The sequence below is a fragment of the Oncorhynchus tshawytscha genome, linkage group LG13 (genome assembly GCF_018296145.1).
Source record: "Oncorhynchus tshawytscha isolate Ot180627B linkage group LG13, Otsh_v2.0, whole genome shotgun sequence".
In the NCBI taxonomy this organism is placed as follows: domain Eukaryota; kingdom Metazoa; phylum Chordata; class Actinopteri; order Salmoniformes; family Salmonidae; genus Oncorhynchus; species Oncorhynchus tshawytscha.
The window spans coordinates 23,594,797-23,621,064 of NC_056441.1; the positions used below are offsets into that span (position 1 = coordinate 23,594,797).

Sequence of the window (26,268 nt, forward strand, 5' to 3'; positions counted from 1 at the left end):
TAAGAATAAAGTCACAGTTCTATTTCAAGATGAAAGTAGGGGATTTGGTTAACTGCATGTCTCCCTGGCTCCCTGTTGCTGTGCATGCCACCACAGGACCCTATCAGGATGTAGTGCCTGGCCTTAATAAACTGAACGTTCTGTCAGTCACATCACTATTTTGTGTATGCAGCCTAAATGTAGTCCTAAAATATTATGAGGTTATTCGCCTCCAGCAGTGGTCACCAACCTTTCGATCGCGATCGGCTGGTCGATCTCCAAGGTATTCCTAGTCGATCACCAAACATTTCTGTAAAAACACTATGATAAAGCCTTGCATTCCTATTTTTTTACTTGTTTCATTCTGTTTGAAGTAGGTGCACTTGATTCAGCAGCAATAGCGCCGGGAAGGCATATTGTTCCCATTTTGAATAATTTTATGTGTCTGAAGGTAGAACACCGGCTACCCGGCAGGCCCAGAGAGCAAATCAAGTGCACCTATAAGCCTACCTCTGGCCAATCAGATAGCTCAGATCACCGTGTCTGCAGTTTCCTCAATCCATAGATTGTAAAAAGAAGCCTCAAATGCCCAGAAAAATTGATACTGTGAGATTATGAATACAGTAAAAGTTGTTATTCAGCACCTTTATAAACCATATAAACTTTATAAGCCACCAGCACTGCAGCTGCAATGAATGAGTATTGCAAAGTGTTCCGATAAACTTTGTTAATAACGTTGTTATTGTTAGCGGCTTGTGTATTTTTTTAAATATCGAGGAATATTCCACTTTCTCTGGTCATTATTAATTTGTTGCATGAGGAAGAAATAATTCAGTGCGACTTGAGTTTCGCCATTAGCTGGAACAGTCTTTTCTCAGCAGAGGGAAGGCTGACTATCAGATGCAGGCCATCAGTCCAGTAAAGAAATCTACACAGTATATATAATATATATACAGTACATGTAACCAACTTCATGTTTATCACAGCTGCTTTTAACTTCAGGTGTCAGTCTGTGGGATGGTCTTCTGTCCCGCTGTTAAACAGTACAGTGGCTTAGCGATTTCTGAAAACCCTTTGATAAAGTGGGAGTAATAGTTCATCATTCTGAGAAATGACTGGACCCTCTTCAGTCCAGGGGTTTTCCCATCCATCTCCATGAGGATGTCATCTCACTGATGGCCGTCCCTTTCCCCTCGTCAGTCTGAATCCCTTTTTGAGACGTCACATGGCCCAAGAATTTCCTAAAACGCAGAAGGAAGTGCCACTTATTTGACGGCAGTGGATCGTCTTGATTTGTTAGGGGATAAGCATCCTTCTCAGGTCTCGCATTGAGCCATCAGAAATCTGTACAGATTCTGAGTTCACCATTTGGTTTCCAGACAAGAACAAGAGGGTATGCCCACTCACTATTCGATTTCCCGAGGATGTCACATTCTTCCATTTCCTTCAAGGTTTGTTTCAGTTTTTGGAAGTCACATGGTGGCACTCTGGTAAGGAAGTCTGAAAGGCCTCTCATCGTTCAGTCTTATTCTATGCACAAAGTCTCTTCCTTCACTACATTCTAGTTTCCCTCCGGAAAATATACTGTGATATTTCATAACCAGGTCTGCCATCTTGTTTTTCCATTCATCTGATACTTCACAGGAGGCAATGTCAACATCAGTCAGACACATTTCTTTCAACACATCAGCATATGTGCGTTCGGTTCAGTTGTGGTTCCAATGATTTTCTGTGCAGCATCTTGTTTATCATAACATTGTCCACAGCAGCTGCTGTTTAACTCCAGGTCTTCTAAAGCTATACAGGAGAAGACTGTACATCTGCCAGTTTTGCATTGTGCTTCAGTGTAACTGGGCAATCTTGGAGATTAATGGGGATCCATTTGTCACCCCAGAGTGGGCATACAGTACGACCCACTAACAAACTCCTCTGTTCTCCACGGTACGTTGTGGGCTCTACAATAACAGGACTGCCAATGGAAAAGGGCCCTTCTCCTTTCAGCCTACCACAGACTAATTGTTCATGTTTTGGGGATAGTGTCACACACCGGTTGAGAACGACGGTGGCAACTTTTTTTTCAGGCATTTTACTTTGTTGCCATCGGTCAACATTTGCCAGTGTGCTTGGAAGTGCATCTGATTCATCAGAAAGGCCATTGGCTGGTTGTGATATTGTTTTCCATTACCCCTCTGTACTTTTCAATAGATGGAGGACATGTTTCAGTACATTTTATTGTTAGATCAGAATCGCCGTCATGATCATTGGCCTGTACAGAGAATTAAGTCAAAACCACAGGTCCAAATCCCCATCTCCTTCCATGGCTTTGGAAAGGACCGATGTAGCAAGCTAGCTACTGCAGGACATCAACACAAGCAGACCAGAAACACACGTTTTTCTGAAAATTACATTTCGCTTAGGATGTCATTTGATTGGTGTGGAGCCAAATCCAAATTGCCCCCCCTTGAGGGGAATTTAACTGCTCAAATGCTTGTTGGCATCAATCAATCAAATGCTACGGTAGCAACATGTCATACTATTTCGGTCCAGGTAGCATCAGATACATGGGCTACACATACTGAGACAGAGGGGTGCTGTTTCCCTTGCTCGGATGATTTTTCTGGTGAGATTCAGCCACTTGCAAATTTACGGAAAAGTATGAAAACACAGAGACCAAAGACAAATCATTATTATTATATAATAACACCACCGGTCAAAAGTTTTAGAACACCTACTCATTCAAGGGTTTTTCTTTATTTCTTTAACACTTTTTTGGTTACTACATGATTCCGTACAGTGGGGCAAAAAGGTATTTAGTCAGCCACCAATTGTGCAAGTTCTCCCACTTAAAAAGATGAGAGAGACCTGTAATTTTCATCATAGGTACACTTCAACTATGACAGACAAAATGGGGAAAAAAATCCAGAAAATCACATTGTAGGATTTTTAATGAATTTATTTGCAAATTATGGTGGAAAATAAGTATTTTGGTCAATAACAAAAGTTTATCTCAATAATTTGTTATATACCCTTTGTTGGCAATGACAGAGGTCAAACGTTTTCTGTAAGTCTTCACAAGGTTTTCACACACCGTTGCTGGTATTTTGGCCCATTCCTCCATGCAGATCTCCTCTAGAGCAGTGATGTTTTGGGGCTCTTGCTGGGCAACACAGACTTTCAACTCCCTCCAAAGATTTTCTATGGGGTTGAGATCTGGAGACTGGCTAGGCCACTCCAGGACCTTGAAATGCTTCTTACGAAGCCACTCCTTCGTTGCCTGGGCGGTGTGTTTGGGATCATTGTCATGCTGAAAGACCCAGCCACGTTTCATCTTCAATGCCCTTGCTGATGGAAGGAGGTTTTCACTCAAAATCTCACGATACATGGCCCCATTCATTCTTTCCTTTACACGGATCAGTCGTCCTGGTCCCTTTGCAGAAAAACAGCCCCAAAGCATGTTTCCACCCCCATGCTTCACAGTAGGTATGGTGTTCTTTGGATGCAACTCAGCATTCTTTGTCCTCCAAACACGACGAGTTGAGTTTTGACCAAAAAGTTCTATTTTGGTTTCATCTGACCATATGACATTCTCCCAATCTTTTTCTGGATCATCCAAATTCTCTCTAGCAAACTTCAGACGGGCCTGGACATGTACTGGCTTAAGCAGGGGGACACGTCTGGCACTGCAGGATTTGAGTCCCTGGCGGCGTAATGTGTTACTGATGGTAGGCTTTGTTACTTTGGTCCCAGCTCTCTGCAGGTCATTCACTAGGTCCCCCCGTGTGGTTCTGGGATTTTTGCTCACCGTTCTTGTGATCATTTTGACCCCACAGGGTGAGATCTTGCGTGGGGCCCCAGATCGAGGGAGATAATCAGTGGTCTTGTATGTCTTCCATTTCCTAATAATTGCTCCCACAGTTGATTTCTTCAAACCATGCTGCTTACCTATTGCAGATTCAGTCTTCCCAGCCTGGTGCAGGTCTATAATTTTGTTTCTGGTGTCCTTTGACAGCTCTTTGGTTTTGGCCATAGTGTAGTTTGGAGTGTGACTGTTTGAGGTTGTGGACAGGTGTCTTTTAAGGTAAGGAAGTCTGAAAGGCCTCTCATCGTTCAGTCTTATTCTATGCACAAAGTCTCTTGCTTCGCTACATTCTAGTTTCCCTCCGGAAAATATGCTGTGATATTTCATAACCAGGTCTGCCATCTTGTTTTTCCATTCATCTGATACTTCACAGGAGGCAATGTCAACATCAGTCAGACACACAGCCTGGTGCAGGTCTACAATTTTGTTTCTGGTGTCCTTTGACAGGTCTTTGGTCTTGCCAGAGTGGAGTTTGGAGTGTGACTGTTTGAGGTTGTGGACAGGTGTCTTTTATACTGATAATAAGTTCAAACAGGTGCCATTAGTACAGGTAACGAGTGGAGGACAGAGGAGCCTCTTAAAGAAGAAGTTACAGGTCTGTGAGAGCCAGAAATCTTGCTTGTTTGTAGGTGACCAAATACTTATTTTCTACCATAATTTGCAAATAGATTCATTAAAAATCCTACAATGTGATTTTCTGGATTTTTTCTTCTCATTTTGTCTGTCATAGTTGAAGTGTACCTATGATGAAAATTACAGGCCTCTCTCATCTTTTTAAGTGGGAGAACTTGCACAATTGGTGGCTGACTAAATACTTTTTTGCCCCACTGTATGTGTTATTTCATAGTTTTGATGTCTTCACTAATTTTTCTACAATGTAGAAAATAGTAAAAATAAAGAATAAGTTGGTGTTCTAAAACTTTTGACCGGTAGTGTATATATATATTTTTATATTTGGGGAAGCCTGACTTCCCTTGGCATCCATGAATACACGCCACTTCTAAAATAACAACCCAATGTTAATCTCCCAGGACAAATTATCTAGCAATAGCAAGCTAGCTAAATGTCCATGAATGTTTCATGTGTGTTTGACATGCCCCCAAATGAGTACAGTTGTTTCACAGTTGGTTTTTATATTTTAACCTGTGTGTGATGATCGTATCTGGTGTGGATGGACAAGATTAGCATGCGTGCAATAACAAGTCTACTCATCATACAACAGTGGTATTGTGAACCTTGAGCAGCACAGATCTGTTAAAAACAGCACAAATCATATCACATGTTATAGTTATAGCAATACTGATATACCTGGATCAGAACAGGAAAGGAGGAGCTGGACGCAGGAAGTAAACAAAACAGATAGGGGGCTCATGGCTCAGAGCGTATCCCATCACAACCTGTGACCCTGACTCCCCGCAGCACCATGGACAACAACCAATAGTGGTGTCTGACAGGGACCGGAAGTAGGAAGTGGAACAGGAAGTCAACAGAAGGTCAGGATTAGGGTTCAGGAGGACAAAAGGAAAGACAGAGAGATGACAGAGACTGACTACTAGAGGGAGAGAGAGGTTGTTGAAAGAGAGATATAGAGAGATATAGAAAGATATTGAGTAGAGAGAGGGGTTGACAGTGACAGTGACACTATCTAGCCCAGCTATTTTCCAACACAGATTTTTTATTTTTTTATTTCACCTTTATTTAACCAGGTAGGCTAGTTGAGAACAAGTTCTCATTTACAACTGCGACCTGGCCAAGATAAAGCATAGCAGTGTGAGCAGACAACACAGAGTTACACATGGAATAAACAAATTAACAAGTCAATAACACAGTAGAAAACAAAGGGGGAGTCTATATACAATGTGTGCAAAAGGCATGAGGAGGTAGACGAATAGTTACAATTTTGCAGATTAACACTGGAGTGATAAATGATCAGATGGTCATGTACAGGTAGAGATATTGGTGTGCAAAAGAGCAGAAAAGTAAATAAATAAAAACAGTATGGGGATGAGGTAGGTGAAAATGGGTGGGCTATTTACCAATAGACTATGTACAGCTGCAGCGATCGGTTAGCTGCTCAGATAGCTGATGTTTGAAGTTGGTGAGGGAGATAAAAGTCTCCAACTTCAGCGATTTTTGCAATTCTTACCACCAACCCACCAACTCTGACCTCCAACCCAATCATAAAAGAAAAACAAAAAGCTTAGTTGCTGCTAGCACTTTATTTTTTTATAGTCAAATGTTATATGGCCTACTTTTCCAACAGCTTATATAGTGTGAGACTTGGGGGGTAGAAATGCTAATAAAAAATAAAATAAAAAATGTTTTCTCATTGCTGACTTCCAAAAAGTTTGAAGAGACATGCTGACTGGGCGGGGTGCATATATTCATGAGCTTGCATTGACAGACAGCTGTTTGGAGATTTTATGGCCAAAAAACTTGAATGCAGTGAGCAGTGTTCCAGTAAAATCATCTCAAGCAAATTTGGTGAAACACAACGCAACTCAAACAAACGTTGAAATTGCATTTTTTTTATCCATCTCCCGTTTTTCGTGTCTCTTGTGATGTGGTTCATAGCAGCACTGATGGATGTGTTGACATGACAACTGCATCAGAGTTTTGAGTGACCCTTCCCCACCTTTTGTTCCATGCTGCCTGAAGACCTAGCTAGCCAGTAACTTGTTAAAACACCAGATACAGATAAAAGTGGAGACATAATTACAGTATATTTGTCATAAATGAGTATAAACTAATTACTGACAACCCTACATTCAAATTTTGGCACCAGTAGAGTAGCTATCTAGCTATATAAACCACGCCCCTCCGGAAACATGCATTCGCCGATGTTGGTTACAAGGCAGTACTTATTTAAATTAGCTAAGGTAATATCATGTTAGCATTGGTGTATTAATAAAATGAGAGTTAGGGTGATGTCACCCTGTCCCTTAATAATCCCACATCCTGTCTTCCAAGTGTTTGACATTGGAGAGGGGACCAGGAACTTTATCAATGTAGAAGCAACAGTCATTTTTCATACGTTGGTCATACATTGATTTGGTTTCATCCAAATATCATCCAATTTCATGAAAAACATGATTATGACTGTTGACCTTTAAAATAGAGACACATCTCTCCTGAGTTTTCCAGGAGCCAATTTGTGTGTGTGAGGTCTGGAAAGAGTTAAGTTGGAACAGGGGGAATTGATATACCCTATCATTTCTCTACTCCTTCTACCTTCCTTATCTCGCTTTCTCCCTGTTTCTTCTCAACCCTGCATTCTAATACCCTATCATTTCTCTAGTCCCTCTGCCTTCATTATCTCCCCGTCTCCTCTCAACCACCCTCCCAGCCTTGCATCCCGTCTCCCTGTTTCTTCTCAACCCTGCATTCTAATGACCCCTGTCCCATTCACTGAATCATACCTTTCTCCTTTTTTTCTCATTCTTTCTCTCTCCCACTCGCTCTCACACTCAATGACTCTGACTTTCTCTTTCCTTTTCTCTCTTTCTGTAGCGCTCTGTCTTTTCGCCCATCTCATCTCTCTCTCTTTCTCTCTCTTCATATCTCTAGCTCTCTCCTACTTTCCCTTCCTTCTCTCTCCTTCTCTGTCTCCATCCCTTCTCTCTCTCTCCATCTCCTCTCTCCCCACCCCTTCTCTCTCTCTCCATCCTTTCTCTCTCTCTCCATCTCCTCTCTCCCCACCCCTTCTCTCTCTCTCCATCCCTTTCTCTCTCTCTCCATCTCCTCTCTCCCCACCCCTTCTATCTCCTCTCCTCCCACCCATTCTCTCTCCATCTCCTCTCTCCCCACCCCTTCTCTCTCCTTCCCTTTCTCCATCTCTTCTCCTCTGTGTGGTAGGCTCCAGAGCCAGCCATCCAGCCAAGTTAGTGTGAGGGAGGGTTGTATTGTTTTGATGGTACCAGGTGTGTGGAGCTCTAGTACAATCTGCCTTCCACTAATACCTGCTCTCTCCTGAGAGATTCAATCAGGCCCAGACACAACCAACTCCTCAGCTAAAAGGGCTGCTCTGTGTGTGGTGTGGTGTGTGTGTGTGTGTGTGTGTGTGTGTGTGTGTGTGTGTGTGTGTGTGTGTGTGTGTGTGTGTGTGTGTGTGTGTGTGTGTGTGTGTGTGTGTGTGTGTGTGTGTGTGTGTGTGTGTTGTGGTGTTTGGGGGGTGATAGATTGTGAGAGCCTCTGTTACTAAGCAGAACATAACCTGTTATAAACTTTCAGATTATTTATTTCTCTCTGGCCTGTGGTCTCTCTCTGTCTATAGGGAGTCCCCGCCCCTATTTTTCTGTTTATCCCTACCCACACTCTCTCTCTCTGTATGAGGACAGACTGTAGTCTCAGCAGTAGTTACAGACAGTGTTATTTAGCTCATTGGGTTCCATCAATATGGTTGAGAGTGTTCTTCCTCCTGGCTCCAGGCTGGTTGACTCACAGCAAAGAGCCATTTATCTCCTTCTTATAGTCTGAGCCATTTACCATCATCACAGGACACCTGAGTGGTGTTCTATAACTGACCTACCTGTCATACAGTGCCTTCAGATAGTATTTCCACATTTTGTTGTGTTACAGACATTGAATATTCCTTTGAACATGGTGAAGTTATTAATTACATGGATGGTGTATCAATACACCCAGTCACTACAAAGAAACAGGCGTCCTTCCTAACGCAGTTGCCAGGTAGGAAGGAAACCGCTCAGGGATTTCACCATGAGGCCAATGGTGACTTTTAAACAGTTAATGGCTGTGTTAGAAGAAAACTGAGGATGGATCAACAACATTGTGACAGAGTGAAAAGAAGGAAGCCTGTACAGAATAAAAATATTCCAAAACATGCATCCTGCAACAAGGCACTAAAGTAATACTGCAGAAAATGTGGCAAAGCATTCACTTTTTATCCTGAATACAAAGTGTTATGTTTGGGGCAAATCCAATACATTACTGAGTATCTCTCCATATTTTCAAGCATACTGGTGGTTGCATCATGTTATGGGTATGTTTGTCATCATTAAGGACTGGGAAGTTTTTCAGTATGAACAAGAAACAGAATGGAGGTAAACACAGGCAAAATCATAGAGGAAAACCTGGTTCAGTCTGCTTTCCACCAGACACTGGGAGATGAATTCACCTTTCGACAGGACAATAACCTAAAACACAAGGTCAAATATACACTGGAGTTGCTTCCCAAATGACAGTGAATGTTCCTGAATGGCTGAGTTACATTTTTGACATAAATCTGCTTCAAAATCTATGGCAAGACTTAAACATGGTTGTCTGGCAATGATCAACAGAGCTTGGAGAATTTAGAAAATAATACCTTGCAAATATTGTACAATCCACGTATGTCATGCTCTTAGAGACTTACCCAGAAAGACTCACAGCTCTAATTTCTGCCAAAGCTGATGTAAATACACTTATGTATACTTATGTACATGTGATATTTCTGTATTTCATTTTCAATAAATTTGCTAAAATGTCTAAAAACATGTTTTCACTTTGTCATTATGGGGTATTGTGTGTAGATGGGTGAGAAGAAAAAATATCAATTGAATCCATTTTAAATCCAGGCTGTAGCACAACAAAATGTGGTTTGAATGCTTTCTGAAGGCAATGTATAATAACACTCGTTTTCCTTTCAACATTGTTACCTCCTCAAGCTGCCTGCTAAGAATGTGGAATAACCACTGGAGTAATGATACGAGATTACTGTCTGTTTAAGGAGGAAACAGGAAGAGAGAGAGAGGTAGAGAGGGGTAGAGAGAGAAAGTGAAAGAGAAAGAGGGAGAGAGAGAGCGAGAGAGAAAGAGAATGTGAAAGAGAAATAGGGAGAGAGAGAAAGAGAGAGAGCGAGACAGAGCGAGGGAGAGAGAGAGTGAGCGAGAGAGAGAGAAAGAGAGAGAGAGAGAGTGAGGGAGAGAGAGAGCGAGAGAGAAAGAGAGAGAGTGAGGGAGAAAGAGAGAGTGAGGGAGAGAGAGAGAGAGAGAGAGAGAGAGAGAGCGAGAGAGAAAGAGAAAGAGAAAGAGAGAGAGAAAGGTTGTTTAATAATGCAGTATGATTATGCTCTCACAGATGGAGAGATGGATAAAAATAGCTCCACCACGATGAGAGAAGCTAGGAGGAGAGAGGGGATGAGGGAGGGAGGGAGAGGGGGTATGAGGGAGGGAGGGAGAGAGAGAGTCAGTGCCGCCTCTAGCGTTTTGAGGGCCCTAAGCGAGATTTAGTTGGGGGTCCCTCCCACCTCGTGGGCAAAACAGTTTTGACAGTGGATACGTTTTTTGCAGGATTAAAGTACATTTCCTGCAATTCTACACATTTTGCCAAGGGGTGTAGAGAAAGTGTTGCAGTTTTAAGCACACTTTCTACAATTCTTCACATTTTGCTATGGGTCGGAGAACATTTCACAGTTTTAAAGCACATTTTCTACAATTTACACATTTTGCCATGACTTATGCCATGGTCATATGATGTCTGTGTGAGTGACTAACAAAATCAACAGGGGCCCCCTGGAGGTCAGGGCCCTGAACACATGACCTGCGTGCCCGGTCGGTAATTTGGTGATGATTATGCCTACTACAAGGTTTAGATAGCTGGCTAGACGACCTCACCTAGCAACCTACATTTTTTTTTGCTGAGATGGGCTAATTGAGTGACTGACATAACAAGTGGAAACTGCTGGTGCACTACCCAACTGAGTTCCTTTTTGGTCAGGTGCCACCAAGCGACCGCAGGGCCCTGCACTCAGCGCATGATCTGCGTATAGGAAAAGGCGGCTCTGGAGAGTGGGATGCAGAGAGGGAGAGGGGGATGGAAGAAGAGAAACAGAGGTGGAGGGAGGGAGGGAAGGAGAGATGGTAGGAGAATGAGAGGGAGGTGAGGGAGAGGACAGGTGCAAGGGGGAGCGAAGGAGTGAGAGGTAGAGACGGAGAGGGGGAGAGAGAGAGAGAAGGAGGAGAGGAACAGAGGGGGAAGGAGGGACAGAGAGAAGGTAGGAGAAGGAAAGGAGAGCAAGGTTGAGAGAGAGAGGGAAGGAGGAGAGGAACAGAAGGGAAAGGAGGGACAGAGAGAAGGTAAGAAGGAGAGGGGGAGTGAGGGGGAGAGAGGGTGAAATGGAAGGAGACCTGGTAAGGTGAGGTAGAGGGGCAGAGGGATATAAATAGAATTTGCGAAATAAGTTGAGACAGAGAGACGTGGGAGGGACTGGGAGAGAGCGAGATAAAATGGAAAGGAAATTGGAATGAGAAAGGGAAGGAGAGAGGGTAAGGAGAGTAACATGAATAGGCCTATATTTAGAAAGGTCATGTATCAGTCTCCTGATCGTTCCCCTCCTGTGACCTAACACTTAAATCACACATGAGGAACAATTAGCACACACCTTATTATCTCTCAAATACATTCAAGACACACACAAGCACATACGCACACACAACAAGCTGGTAGCGTAGAGGTTAGGGAGGGGGGTCGCCAGGTCAAATCCCACATCTGACAGGAAAATCTAGTGGTAAATGATTCTAAATACCATCTCCAGCCACAGTGGTCTTGAGCAAGGCACTCAACCACTAAAATAATGGTTCTAGGAGTGCTGCACCGTGGCTGGCCCTGTGACTCCAAACACTTGAATGTGTATCTCCAGGGATTGTGTTGAAAAGCAAAAAAGCTACATTCTCTTTAATGGACAAATGGACAATAAAGTATTAATGGACAGTTTTCTTCTTCTACACAAACATGTACACACAACTCTGACCAACACGCACGCCTGACGCATGCGGGCACACACACACACACACACACACACACACACACACACACACACACACACACACACCCCACCCCACCCCACCCCACCCCATCTCACCTGGTCCCAAGGACAGAGGATCCCCCGGAGAACATGAAGAGGTAACCCATGGCAACCAGGCAGGCCCATATAAGGAGGGAGAAGAGGCGGAGCATGCGGTTGAAGACGGACTCTATGCAGACCAGGATGAAGATGGAGAGGAAGAGGAAGAGGGTGGTGGGCACGGTGATCAGGAACGCTAGGTGGTCCTCCATGTTCTGGAGAGAGAGAGGGAAGGAGAGAGGAAGGGAAGTAAAGAGAAGGAAAGAGGGAGGGAGAGAGAGACAGAGGGAGCGGACGGGGGGAGAGAAGGGAGGGTGGGGGAGTGGAGGGAAGTAAGACTAGGAGAGAAAAACGAGACTTTTTGTGTCCTCAATTCCTGAAGGAGACAGCTTCACACCGCCTCTCTCTCTGCTCCCCCCTCAGAACTGTAAATAGCTCCTTCAAGTGTGTGTGTGTGTGTATGTGTATGTGTGTATGTGTGTATGTGTGTGTGTGTGTGTGTGTGTGTGTGTGTGTGTGTGTGTGTGTGTGTGTGTGTGTGTGTGTGTGTGTGTGTGTGTGTGTGTGTGTCTGTCTGTGTGTGTGTGTGTGTGTGTGTGTGTGTGTGTGTGTGTGTGTGTGTGTGTCTGTGTGTGTGTGTGTGTGTGTGTGTGTGTGTGTGTGTGTGTGTGTGTAAAATTGGTTTTGGTTTTGTGTTCAATTCCCGCAGAAATCACATACACCTAGCCAATTAAAAATGTTTGCACTCATTAGACAGACAGACAGACAGACAGACAGACAGACAGACAGACAGACAGACAGACAGACAGACAGACAGACACAGACAGACAGACAGACAGACAGACAGACAGACAGACAGACAGACAGACAGACAGACAGACAGACAGACAGACAGACAGACAGACAGACAGACAGACAGAGACCAGAGAAGGTGCCACTTCTGTGTCACTTCTATCCTCCCACTGTCACTGTCAGCATTTAAAACCTGTCAACACACATGCCAACACACTCTCTCACACACACGCACGCACACACGCATGCACGCACATAACTGGAAGGTTGCAAGATCAAATCCCCGAGCTGACAAGGTAAAAATCTGTTGTTCTGCCCCTGAACAAGGCAGTAAGAATGTGTTCTTAACTGACTTGCTTAGTTAAATAAAACACTATCAGGCTACATTGACATGACCCCACCTGGCTACTGTGTGTGTCTCCCCCAGGTTAAAGTGACAGGTAGCCTGATGGTGTGGTATTGTAGTCAGAGGTCCATTAGCAAGAAGATCCCTCTAGAATCAAGGTGACATTTGATGTTTTTGTAGGTCTCCAGGATGTCGGGAGGCGGCGTCAAAATTGTCCACTGGAGTAAAAAAAGAGCTTGGATTTAACCCAGATCTATATAATGAGAGACTGTAATTTAGACCACTGCACCCTCCACAATGAATTAACAAAGGCAATCAATTGCTAAACTAAACCCTGGAGTTGTTTTTCTAAACTCAACCAATTAGAATTAATGCATGAATTTAATTAAGCCAATTGCAAACCCTAACCAATCAGAATTAATGCCTAAATTTAACCCTATCCCAAACCTAAACGAATCGGAATGAATGATTTTCTGTTTTACTTAACCAAGTCATAATTAATGCCAAAATCAAGTCAAAACCGGCCACTAGGGGCAACAGTGAGCATTAGTACAATCTAGTAGGCTTGGGTTTTGCTAGGGCATTGTGGACATGGATGGTGGTGTAATTTGAGGGTCTTATGTTCAATCCCAGTTACTGGCACTGAGGTGTAAATAAACTATTTGAAATTTGGAGAAACGTGCACAAATGTCTAATTTTGCAGTGAGACTGTGAGAGCCTGTTGCCTTAGAGGTAGAGGCCGGATGGAGGTCAAGGCCTAATTCTCTGACATCCAGAGTACAGGGTCTGAATCAAATATTTACCCTTCCCTTCTGACCCTCTAAGAGTTTATCAATTATAGAACAATACAGAAAAGTCCATCATTTTGCAAGTGAGGAACATTTTGCATAAGCACATTGAGAGCCTAGAATATTATCAGAAGTCCCTGCATATGGTGATCCTGTGAACAGTAGAATACAGTCTATGATTCTGCAGCTTTATGATTTGTATTTCATGATTCTATGGTAGAATAGTTTTGTTCTGTGATGATTCTATGGTAGAAAACACTCTTGTTATAAGGTTCTATGGTAGAATAGTGTTGTTCTGTGATGATTCTATGGTAGAATACACTGGTGCTCGCTGGTTCTATGGTAGAATAGTGCTGCTCCGTGATGATTCTATGGTAGAATACACTGGTGCTCCCTGGTTCTATGGTAGAATACACTGGTGCTCTCTGGTTCTATGGTAGACAAGTGCTGTTCTGTGATGATTCTATGGTAGAATGCAGTAATGTTCTAATATGCTTCAATAGAGTTCTATTTGATTTATTTATTTGGTCATTTAGTAGACACTCTTATCCAGAGCAACTTACAGGAGCAATTAGGGTTAAGTGCCTTGTTCAAGGGCACAGACAGATTTTTCACCTCGTTGGCTCTGGGATTCGAACCAGCAACCTTTTGGTTACTGGTCCAATGCTCTTATCTTCTACTGCTAGGCTACCTCCCGCCCCTCTATGGTTGAATAGATTGTTGCTCTACGCTTCTATGCTAGAACACATGGGTGCTTTATATTTCTATGCTAGAACACATGGGTGCTCTATATTTCTATGCTAGAACACATGGGTATTTTATATTTCTATTCTAGAACACATGGGTGCTTTATATTTCTATGCTAGAACACATGGGTGCTCTATATTTCTATGCTAGAACACATGGGTATATTATATTTCTATGCTAGAACACATGGGTGCTTTATATTTCTATGCTAGAACACATGGGTGCTTTATATTTCTATGCTAGAACACATGGGTGCTCTATATTTCTATGCTAGAACACATGGGTGCTTTATATTTCTATTCTAGAACACATGGGTGCTTTATATTTCTATGCTAGAACACATGGGTGCTCTATATTTCTATGCTAGAACACATGGGTATATTATATTTCTATGCTAGAACACATGGGTGCTTTATATTTCTATGCTAGAACACATGGGTGCTTTATATTTCTATGCTAGAACACATGGGTGCTCTATATTTCTATGCTAGAACACATGGGTGCTTTATATTTCTATGCTAGAACACATGGGTGCTCTATATTTCTATGCTAGAACACATGGGTGCTCTATATTTCTATGCTAGAACACATGGGTCCTCTATATTTCTATGCTAGAACACATGGGTGCTTTATATTTCTATGGTAGAACACATGGGTGCTCTATATTTCTATGGTAGAACACATGGGTGCTTTATATTTCTATGCTAGAACACATGGGTGCTTTATATTTCTATGCTAGAACACATGGGTGCTCTATATTTCTATGCTAGAACACATGGGTGCTCTATATTTCTATGCTAGAACACATGGGTGCTTTATATTTCTATGGTAGAACACATGGGTGCTCTATATTTCTATGGTAGAACACATGGGTGCTTTATATTTCTATGCTAGAACACATGGGTGCTTTATATTTCTATGCTAGAACACATGGGTGCTTTATATTTCTATGCTAGAATAGGCTAGAGCTCTACGTTTCAATGCTAGTAAGTATGAGTCGGGGTGTTTGGAGCCAGGCTGAGGTGAAGGGGACATATTGTTAGGGGGGTAGAGAAATGCATTAACAGCAGTAAATTTACTCAGGGGACTACTAGCTAGCTACTGACGTCCCAAGCATCACAGAGAACAAACACCCAGAGAGAATTATAATGAGCTTTAAATATATATACACTCACAATGCATACACAGAGCGCAGACACACATGTACATACGTATCTACGTACGCATGCACAACACACACAATAAACACACCGCTACGGTCACAGCCATTAATACCAATGCTCATTTCATCCCTAAACCACGCTCATGAATATTTGATCCTGTGTATAAAAGACCAATTAATGCAGTGACTCACTAACTGTGTGATTAGCAACATAATGCCTTAGTTTACCTTTGTCACACACACACATGCTCGCAGGAACACACTTGCAGACACACACATACATATGCACACACCAGTGGTGTGTATTCATGGATGTCAAGGGAAGTCAGCCCCCCCCCAAAAAAAAATACTTATCTTATCTTTTGTCTCTCTGTGTTTCATAATTGTCCTTCAATTCACAAGAGGCTGAATGTATCGCACCGGAGAAAGCATCCGAGCAAGCGAAACAGTGCCCTTCTGTATGTGCAGGCCATCTTTCTGATGCTGTCTGGTTATAAAGAGTATGACATTGTTGCTGCCCGTAGCATTGAATGAAATGCAAGTGGAAGTGGAATGTCAATGGAAGCCAGCTTGGATTGTTGCATCTAGTTGTGTTCCTAAATTTGCCATGGATAGATATAGGGATTTGGACTTTTGGTTTGACTTAATTCTCCGTACTGGCCGATGATTATAAAGGCGATTCTGATCCAACCATTAATTCATACATTGTGCCCCTGGCCTGAGAGGATGGAAGTTCAATATGTAGTTAGATGTAGAAGGCTAATGTTAACTAGCTAACGTTACCCATGAATGTAAGTTTGGAAGCATTTTAGCCAGGTAGCCTAGAATAACAAAACATAGCCAGGTAGTCTAGGACAACAACAAAAAATAGTCAGGTAGCCTAGGACAACAACAAAATAGCCAGGTAGCCTAGGACAACAACAAAATAGCCAGGTAGCCTAGGACAACAACAAAATAGCCAGGTAGACTAGGACAACAAAAAAATTGCCAGGTAGCCTAGGACAACAACAAAATAGCCAGGTAGCCTAGGACAACAACAAAATAGCCAGGTAGCCTAGGACAACAAAAATATTGCCAGGTAGCCTAGGACAACAAAAAAATAGCCAGGTAGCCTAGGATAACAAAACAATAGCCAGGTAGCCTAGGACAACAAAAAATAGCCAGGTAGCCTAGCATAACAAAAAAATAGCCAGGTAGCCTAGGATAACAAAAAAATAGCCATGTAGCCTAGGACAACAGAAAATAGCCAGGTAGCCTAGGACAACAGAAAATAGCCAGGTAGCCTAGGACAACAGAAAATAGCCAGGTAGCCTAGGACAACAAAAAAATAGCCAGGTAGCCTAGGATAACAAAAAAATAGCCAGGTAGCCTAGGACAACAGAAAATAGCCAGGTAGCCTAGGACAACAGAAAATAGCCAGGTAGCCTAGGACAACAGAAAATAGCCAGGTAGCCTAGGACAACAGAAAATAGCCAGGTAGCCTAGGACAACAGAAAATAGCCAGGTAGCCTAGGACAACAAAAAAATAGCCAGGTAGCCTAGGATAACAAAAAAATAGCCAGGTAGCCTAGGACAACAGAAAATAGCCAGGTAGCCTAGGACAACAGAAAATAGCCAGGTAGCCTAGGACAACAGGAAAATAGCCAGGTAGCCTAGGACAACAGAAAATAGCCAGGTAGCCTAGGACAACAGAAAATAGCCAGGTAGCCTAGGACAACAGAAAATAGCCAGGTAGCCTAGGACAACAGAAAATAGCCAGGTAGCCTAGGACAACAGAAAATAGCCAGGTAGCCTAGGACAACAAAATATAGCCAGGTAGCCTAGGATAACAAAAAAAATAGCCAGGTAGCCTAGGACAACAGAAAATAGCCAGGTAGCCTAGGACAAGAAAAAAAAAAATAGCCAGGTAGCCTAGGATAACAAAAAAATAGCCAGGTAGCCTAGGATAACAAAAAAATAGCCAGGTAGCCTAGGACAACAGAAAATAGCCAGGTAGCCTAGGACAACAGAAAATAGCCAGGTAGCCTAGGACAACAGAAAATAGCCAGGTAGCCTAGGACAACAAAAAAAAAAATAGCCAGGTAGCCTAGGATAACAAAAAAATAGCCAGGTAGCCTAGGACAACAGAAAATAGCCAGGTAGCCTAGGACAACAGAAAATAGCCAGGTAGCCTAGGACAACAGAAAATAGCCAGGTAGCCTAGGACAACAGAAAATAGCCAGGTAGCCTAGGACAACAGAAAATAGCCAGGTAGCCTAGGACAACAAAAAAAAATAGCCAGGTAGCCTAGGATAACAAAAAAATAGCCAGGTAGCCTAGGACAACAGAAAATAGCCAGGTAGCCTAGGACAACAGAAAATAGCCAGGTAGCCTAGGACAACAGGAAAATAGCCAGGTAGCCTAGGACAACAGAAAATAGCCAGGTAGCCTAGGACAACAGAAAAAAAATAGCCAGGTAGCCTAGGACAACAGAAAATAGCCAGGTAGCCTAGGACAACAGAAAATAGCCAGGTAGCCTAGGACAACAGAAAATAGCCAGGTAGCCTAGGACAACAAAATATAGCCAGGTAGCCTAGGATAACAAAAAAATAGCCAGGTAGCCTAGGACAACAGAAAATAGCCAGGTAGCCTAGGACAGGTAGCCTAGAAAAAAATAGCCAGGTAGCCTAGGATAACAAAAAAATAGCCAGGTAGCCTAGGATAACAAAAAAAAATAGCCAGGTAGCCTAGGACAACAGAAAATAGCCAGGTAGCCTAGGACAACAGAAAATAGCCAGGTAGCCTAGGACAACAGAAAATAGCCAGGTAGCCTAGGACAACAAAAAAATAGCCAGGTAGCCTAGGATAACAAAAAAATAGCCAGGTAGCCTAGGACAACAGAAAATAGCCAGGTAGCCTAGGACAACAGAAAATAGCCAGGTAGCCTAGGACAACAGAAAATAGCCAGGTAGCCTAGGACAACAGAAAATAGCCAGGTAGCCTAGGACAACAGAAAATAAAAGCGTGAACTGTATGACAGAGTCACAGACCGTTTCGACAACATGAAAGAGAGGATGATGGCATTGGTGTTTCTCTAGTAGGGATAGTCAACTTATTTTTCTTCTTGCACGAGCACGTACATGCATGCACACAGAAATCAGAACCATGGACATCATATTTTGTTTACGTTGATTGGACTAAATTATTTTTGGTATCTTTTAGTTGTTACTGTATTAGACTAAGCAGAGGTGATTTGATGATGTTGAAGTTGAAATGGTGCTGGAATAGTGGAGGCAGCTCCTGTTTTCTTTACGACTTGCGGTAACTCTCCATGGTTCTAAATCAATAGTTGTTAAGTGGTCCGAAAATGTCAGAAAACATTAACTTGTTTACCATGCTGTAGGTCATGTAACTGTCTGTTGCATTCAATACGCTTTGTGGACTTCACTGGATAGAGGTTGCTATCCAGTTTTGTGAAAAAAAACAAAGGTGTGCTTGAGTTTATTCTGCCACTGTCTCTTCTTATTGTCTCAGTCTGAGGCCTATATATCACGGTGTCCAGGCATATGAACTAACAGGTTATAGAGCAAACAACCCAATTAGCACAACACATAGGTTGCAAAATTGCTTTTTTTTCTGGCTTCCCCAGTCATTTTACCCACGCACTGCTATTGACACACACACACACACACACACACACACACACACACACACACACACACACACACACACACACACACACACACACACACACACACGCTTGCAGGAACCCACATGTGTACACACACACACACACACACACACACACACACACACACACACACACACACACACACACACACTTGCAGGAACCCACATGTGTACATACACATACACACGCACACGAACACACAAACCGAACAGCTCATCTCTTCCCAGTCTATAACTACATAACTGAATAGTCCTGCTCTTTCACCACTTTACTGCTCTCATTAAGCCTATCTGTGGTGAAAACTCCTGCCATTTGCACATTTTATACTGTTAACTATTTAAAACCATTTACAGCTATTTAAGCCTATTTCGCAGGCAGGATAAAGAGAGAGGGGGGAGGTTACCAGCTGCCGTTCTCTACAAGAACAATTACCTCCCTTTTACCTCAGACTGACTGAATCCACCTTTATAAAAGGGGGAAGAGGGAGGGAATTATCAGCAACAGGGAAGGGTTCGTGCATGTGTGTTTGCGTACCGCCATATGTGTGTGTGCGTGTGTATATGAATAGCATAGGTAGCATGATTTATAATTTAAAAAATATGCAACTTCCATGTTTTCTGAAAGTCTTGAAAATTTATCCGACACATGATGCAGATTATTAGACATATCTCGCCTCTCCCTCCCTGTCATGTTTAATGGACAGCCACCATTGTAGAGCCTAGAGCTTTCTATTCTAGAAGTGTTACAACATGACAGTGTGAAGTGTGAAAGTGTCAGAGTGTTAAGAGTGCCACAGTCTATGTGTGTGTCTGTGTGTGTGTGTGTGTGTGTGTGTGTGTGTGTGTGTGTGTGTGTGTGTGTGTGTGTGTGTGTGTGTGTGTGTGTGTGTGTGTGTGTGTGTGTGTGTGTGTGTGCATGCGTGCGTGCGCATGTGTTTGACGGTGTGTGAAGTGTGAAGACAAGTGTGTGAAGAAGGCTATCACAGATCACTGTCTCTTCCTGGGATATCTTGGAATAGAGACAGAGGGTGCAGCAACATCAACAACAACAGAAGTGTCCAGACTAATGTTGCGGGGGTCAGCTGTTTGTTCACCCGCATCCGCCCGCAATTGCTAATAACCCATCCGCAAGCGCCAGACAATCAGCGACTATATGTGACAAAGTGAAAATCTGAGGCCCGCAACTGACCCTAACCCGCTAATATACATTACAAGACCAAAAGTACGTGGACACCTGCTCGTCAAACATCTCATTCCAAAATCATGGGCATTAACATGGAGTTAGTGCCCATTAGACATTTGACAAACTGAGGTGACATCCTATGACGCTGCCATGTTGAAAATTACTGAGCCCTTCAGTCAGGCCATTCTACTGCCAATGTTTGTCTATGGCGATTGCATGGCGGTGTGCTCGATTTTATACAATGAGTGAGCCTAAAATAGCAGAATCCAATTTGATGGGGTGTCCACATACTTTTGTGTATAGTATATAAACAATGTTTTTGTCCACATACTTTTGGTCATGTAGTGTAACTGCAGGGACTGCGGGTTATGACTCAACCCTCACAACACGAGTCCAGACAAGGGTTTCACCATTACAGTAGTAACCCACACTGACATTAATAAGTAGTTCAACAGTCAAATCTGTTCCAATATACAGGAAGGCATACAGTAGTTCAACATTCTAACTATCTGTTCCAATAGCAGTCCTTTTCACAACCAGAGATTGCCAGGGTGTGGAAACATAAACAAATGGACTAAACAGGGAAATAAATAGCAACCTACAATGGGTGGCCAGTATTCTGTCACAATGCGTTACCCCCTGAACTGTATAATGCACACACACAGTCTGGTACAATTACTGCATGATCCTTTTTTCCATGTTATCACTTGGTTACACACACACACACACACACACACACACACACACACTTTTAAAGCAATGCAACCTCAGGACTATATGAGAGAGCAATCTTCAGGGATATTTTCTCTGAAAACACAAGATAAGCTTCGATAGGAAATGAGAGACTTCCTGAGATACAGCACAGGCAGGGTTTCAGGGTAAAACTTCACGACACATGCACGCTCCCACACACACACACACACAGAAAATCTCAGATCAGTTGTTTTTGTGTCTGACATTTCAGCAGTACTAGTGGTGCTTTGGTTAGGCTTCTGTGGTTGTACTGACCACATAAACATCAACATCCTCTTCATGTTTCCACAGGTACACAGACTGCATTAAACACAACTCTTACTGGAGTGCTTTCTGTCTATTGTTTGTTTGCTAGTATGTAAGATATGTGACAGAAACAGAGGAAAAGAGCGAGAAAGGAAAGAGAGAATCAGGGAGAGAGAGGTGAGGTAGAGAGAGAGCAGAGATAGAGACTCAGGGCCAGTTCCAGGCATAAGCAACAAAAGTGGTTGCTCCGGGGGCCCCAGAACCCCAATTATTTTTTAGGAACTCGGTCAGGGTCTCAACTTACTGTTGAGAGTAAGAATAGTAGAATACATAAGGTGCAATTTCTAAAATGTTTAGATTGGTAGTTAGCCTAGCCAGCTATCTAAACTTGTGGTAATCATGGCCGAAAACCGACCGGGCATTCAGGGCACGTGCCCAGGGGCCCCCATTGATTTGGCTCATCATTCCTACTCAGATATAATGTGGAACTGCCCCCCACCCAAATCTCTCTTGGGGCCCCCAAAAGGCTAGAGCCAGCAAGGTGAGACGGACAGTATTTGATTGAGCCATTCTTGTTGGCTGATGGGTAACGGTACTATAACATTCCTACCGGAACAATACATGAACCATATAAATATTTACACAGTAATGACAATAATACATAGGTTGTTATCAATAAACGTCCCAATAAGGTGCAGAACATTTGTTTTGCCTGCTGGGGTGCAGGGAGAACCCCAGTTCCGCTAAAACTATTGACAACTGCTTGCGGTATTCAAGGGATTGTTTAAGAAATGTTAGAATGATTTGGTTGTAATATGATCACCCAATTAAAAGCAGAACTACTAATTTAATAAAACATTTTTACATACAATGCAATTGTGCACATTTAGCTCTATTTAGCTCTACAACATATAGCTGCATGGCTTTTGTAATTAGTATTTATGTCATTTCGGAGGGTAGCCTATCTTTTTGACATGTAGGTCTAGCTAGCTAGCTAGCTAAGCAAACAACTTCTGTCATTTAGCTTGGTTCGTCAGAGATAGCTTAGGCTTTTGTAAAGAGATGGACATGTAGTAAGATTTATTTTGAGTCCAAGCCTGTCCTAGTGGTCTGTCTGGTTACTGTCAGCTGGGAAGCAAATCAAACAATATTTAGATAACTAGCTAGCTAGCTAACCTAGTTGTATACACTGAAAGTTAGCTTATTACCTAGCTGGCCAAATTGGCATGATCTGTCATTAGCTAGTTATTCAATTTGACTTGGTCCATCAATCAATGTCATGTCTGTCTCATTGCACAGCAGCAACAGTGATTTTAAAAGATCGTAAAACAATGTAGATAAGGGGATGGGGATAAATATGTTAGCTATACTAGGTATGAAAAGTTTCTAGCTAGCTTGCAAACATTTCTCTAGGTACCTAGCTACATTATATGGGAAAATGCACCCTTCTGCTGCTTGATAGGCAGAGCCCACAATGGATGGAAAATGTATATAAACTATACATACTTGTCAGGTATAGCTAGTATACTTGTATTTATATCAAATGAAATGGTGGCTTATATTGAGAGATTGAGGTGTGCTCCAGCGGTGATTTGCGCTGTAATGCACGGGAGCAGGTTACGGGCTTTTGCCCTCCCAGCTGAGAATGGAATGTTTCAATTGGAACGGGACACGACGTCATTGATAACAACCTGTGAGGCGACATCATAATCAATCATTCAGGGTTTAGCCAAGAGTGTTATTCCAGGAATGTTTTTGACTAGGTGAAAGGAAACATTCTAAGAACAACCCACTGTGGTTCTGTTGCTGGAGTGTTCCTGGAATAGATCAGAGAGAGAAGACTGAAGAAATGGCATGAAGATACATCTAGAAACTAAACAGCTAGCTTTGATTATATAATAGCATTCTGGCAGCCTGATAATATGAGATGGCTGGAGTTTTTATTTAACACAGTGCATGGCAGAGTTCAACTCAGTATAATGTATTCCGTCCTGTGTTGCTCATTTGGTAAGAGCATGGCACTAACCATGCCAAGGTTTTGGATTTCTGTTCCCACTGGAATCATACATAAAGATGTAAGCATTCATTATACTGTAAGCCACTTTAGATAAAAGCATCTGATAGGTTTATATGATTACTAAGCCTATATTAGAACTTTATTTCCTTCAGAGGCAGTAAAGAAGGAATTGTTGTTGAACAGTTACATACAGTACATGCTCCACATTGACCCACTTATACATGCTATATTGTCACAGTCCTTGATAAATCTCCCATAGTCAATCCTCTAGTGGCAGAGAGACCTACGGTTGAATCCCACATTGAATCACACTATATGTTATTTTTTTCACATCCATCCAGAACTATCAAGAGTTATGAATTTATATTCTGCTGTTACATTGAAAACAGCTTAGGACCCTTCTGGCTCTGTTGCTGATGCTGCAATACTCTAACTTTTCTGCTGTGGTGGCGAGGTGTGTGTGTGTGTGTGTGTGTGTGTGTGTGTGTGTGTGTGTGTGTGTGTGTGTGTGTGTGTGTGTGTGTGTGTGTGTGTGTGTGTGTGTGTGTGTGTGTGTGTGTGGGGGCGAGACGTGTTATAACACTCTGCAGAGGAAAAACACATCAATGGACTGAATGATAAATCACACATTCTGACCGTGTCTCTCTCTCTTTTCATCACTCTTCCTTTCTCTCTCTCTCCGCCCTCTCTCGCCCTGTTCATCTCTCATTGTCACATACATGCTGAGACGCAAACAATAGTGAACACACTTCAGTAATAGGCAGCGCTCTTCAAGTGTGTGTGTGTGTGTCCCACAGCAGAAACAGCACTTGAAATAAGCCCTGTTGTCATATTCTGCACCACTCCAATCAGTCAATACAGCTCTGCATTTTATATCAACATGACATACACACAGTCCCTCCATCCCAACACACACACAGTCCCTCCATCCCAACACACACAGTCCCTCCATCCCAACATACACACATTCCCTCCATCCCAACACACACACAGTCCCTCCATCCCAACACACACACAGTCCCTCCATCCCAACACACACACACACAGTCCCTCCATCCCAACACACACAGTCCCTCCATCCCAACACACACAGTCCCTCCATCCCAACACACACACAGTCCCTCCATCCCAACACACACACAGTCCCTCCATCCCAACACACACACAGTCCCTCCATCCCAACACACACAGTCCCTCCATCCCAACACACACACAGTCCCTCCATCCCAACACACACACAGTCCCTCCATCCCAACACACACACAGTCCCTCCATCCCAACACACACACAGTCCCTCCATCCCAACACACACACAGTCCCTCCATCCCAACACACACACAGTCCCTCCATCCCAACACACACACAGTCCCTCCATCCCAACACACACAGTCCCTCCATCCCAACACACACACAGTCCCTCCATCCCAACACACACACAGTCCCTCCATCCCAACACACACACAGTCCCTCCATCCCAACACACACACAGTCCCTCCATCCCAACACACACACAGTCCCTCCATCCCAACACACACACAGTCTCTCCATCCCAACACACACACAGTCCCTCCCCAACCCGCTTCTCCACACACACACACACACACACACACACACACACACACACACACACACACACACACACACACACACACACACACACACACACACACACACACACACACACACACACACACACACACACACACACACACACTCACTCACTCACTCACACTCACCAGTCCGGAGGCAAAGAACACAGCCAGTAGAGCGAGGCATGCTCCCATCACTATGAGCAGTAGGAACACGATGAGAGGGTGTTGTTGGCTCATACGGTAGTAGGACTCATACAGCCAGTCCTGGGTCTTCTGTCCCGGCACACCCACACACACCTGTCCCTGTGTCGGGGTCTCCCCAAAACCTACAAACACATCCCCCAGGGCATCTACTCCCTCTCCCCCATCTCCCCCCTCTCCCCCGCGCTCCAAAAGGTAGCGCCCCCGCGTCCGTAAGGCCTCCTGCCACATGGTAGCGACTTTGGGGTGTGCAAAACCCACTATCCCAGTCCAAACCCACTAGGTCTTTCTCTTTTTCCTCCTCCTCTTCTTCTTTGTGGAGTTTTGTTAGATAAACAAACAAATCAAGACTCCTTTCCTCCTCCTTTTCCTCCTCCTCTTCTCTTCTCTTCTTTCCTCCTCTCGCTAGTCCACCTAGTCACAATCAAATCCTGAATCCCTCTGTGTACTGAGCCTTTTCCTCTTCCTTCTCCTCCTCTTCCTCAAAGAGTCTGGTCAGACAAGGAAAAAAAAGACAGTTCCTTCTTTCTTCCTCCTGTCCCTGGTTTATTACAGAGAGAGGTTGTCTCCACGTGTAGCACACTGCTGCTGCTGCTGCTCCTAGGCAACATGTTCCCTCGTCAGAGAGGAGAGAGAGACTGAGAGAGAGAGAGAAAGCGTGTGCGTGTATGTATTTGTGGGAGGGAGAGAGAGAGAGAGAGAGAGAAAGAGAGAGAGAGTATGTGTGTGTCTGTGTCTAGTGTGTGTGTGTGTGTGTGTGTGTGTGTGTGTGTGTGTGTGTGTGTGTGTGTGTGTGTGTGTGTGTGTGTGTGTGTGTGTGTGTGTGTGTGTGTGTGTGTGTGTGTGTGTGTGTGTGATTGCGGAAAGAGAGAGAGAGAAAGAGAAGGAGGAAAAGTGTCAAAGTGGCTCAGAGAGATGGAGCGAAAGGAGAGAGAGGGAGAGTCAGAAAAAGGGGCAAGAGAGAACAAGAGTGTGAAAGAGACTAAGAGCCAGACAGAAGGAGAATGTAGCACTAGAGAGTCAAACAGGGAGGCAGAGAGAGAGATAGGGGTTGGTATAGAGGGGTTGGGAGAAAGAGAGAAGGGTAAGGGTTG

At 43.4% G+C, this 26,268-nt stretch overlaps 1 protein-coding gene across 1 annotated transcript in view; it reads right to left on the minus strand.

Moving 5' to 3' along the window:
• LOC112265839 (adenylate cyclase type 2-like) overlaps positions 1–25,788 on the minus strand; it is a 97,602-nt gene extending 71,814 nt beyond the window's left edge. The window contains 3 exon segments of the mRNA XM_042295439.1: positions 11,697–11,716; positions 11,719–11,893; positions 25,118–25,788. Of these exon segments, the coding sequence (XP_042151373.1) occupies positions 11,697–11,716; positions 11,719–11,893; positions 25,118–25,405 (483 nt within the window). The 5' untranslated portion in view covers positions 25,406–25,788.
• Positions 25,789–26,268: the final 480 nt, after the last annotated feature.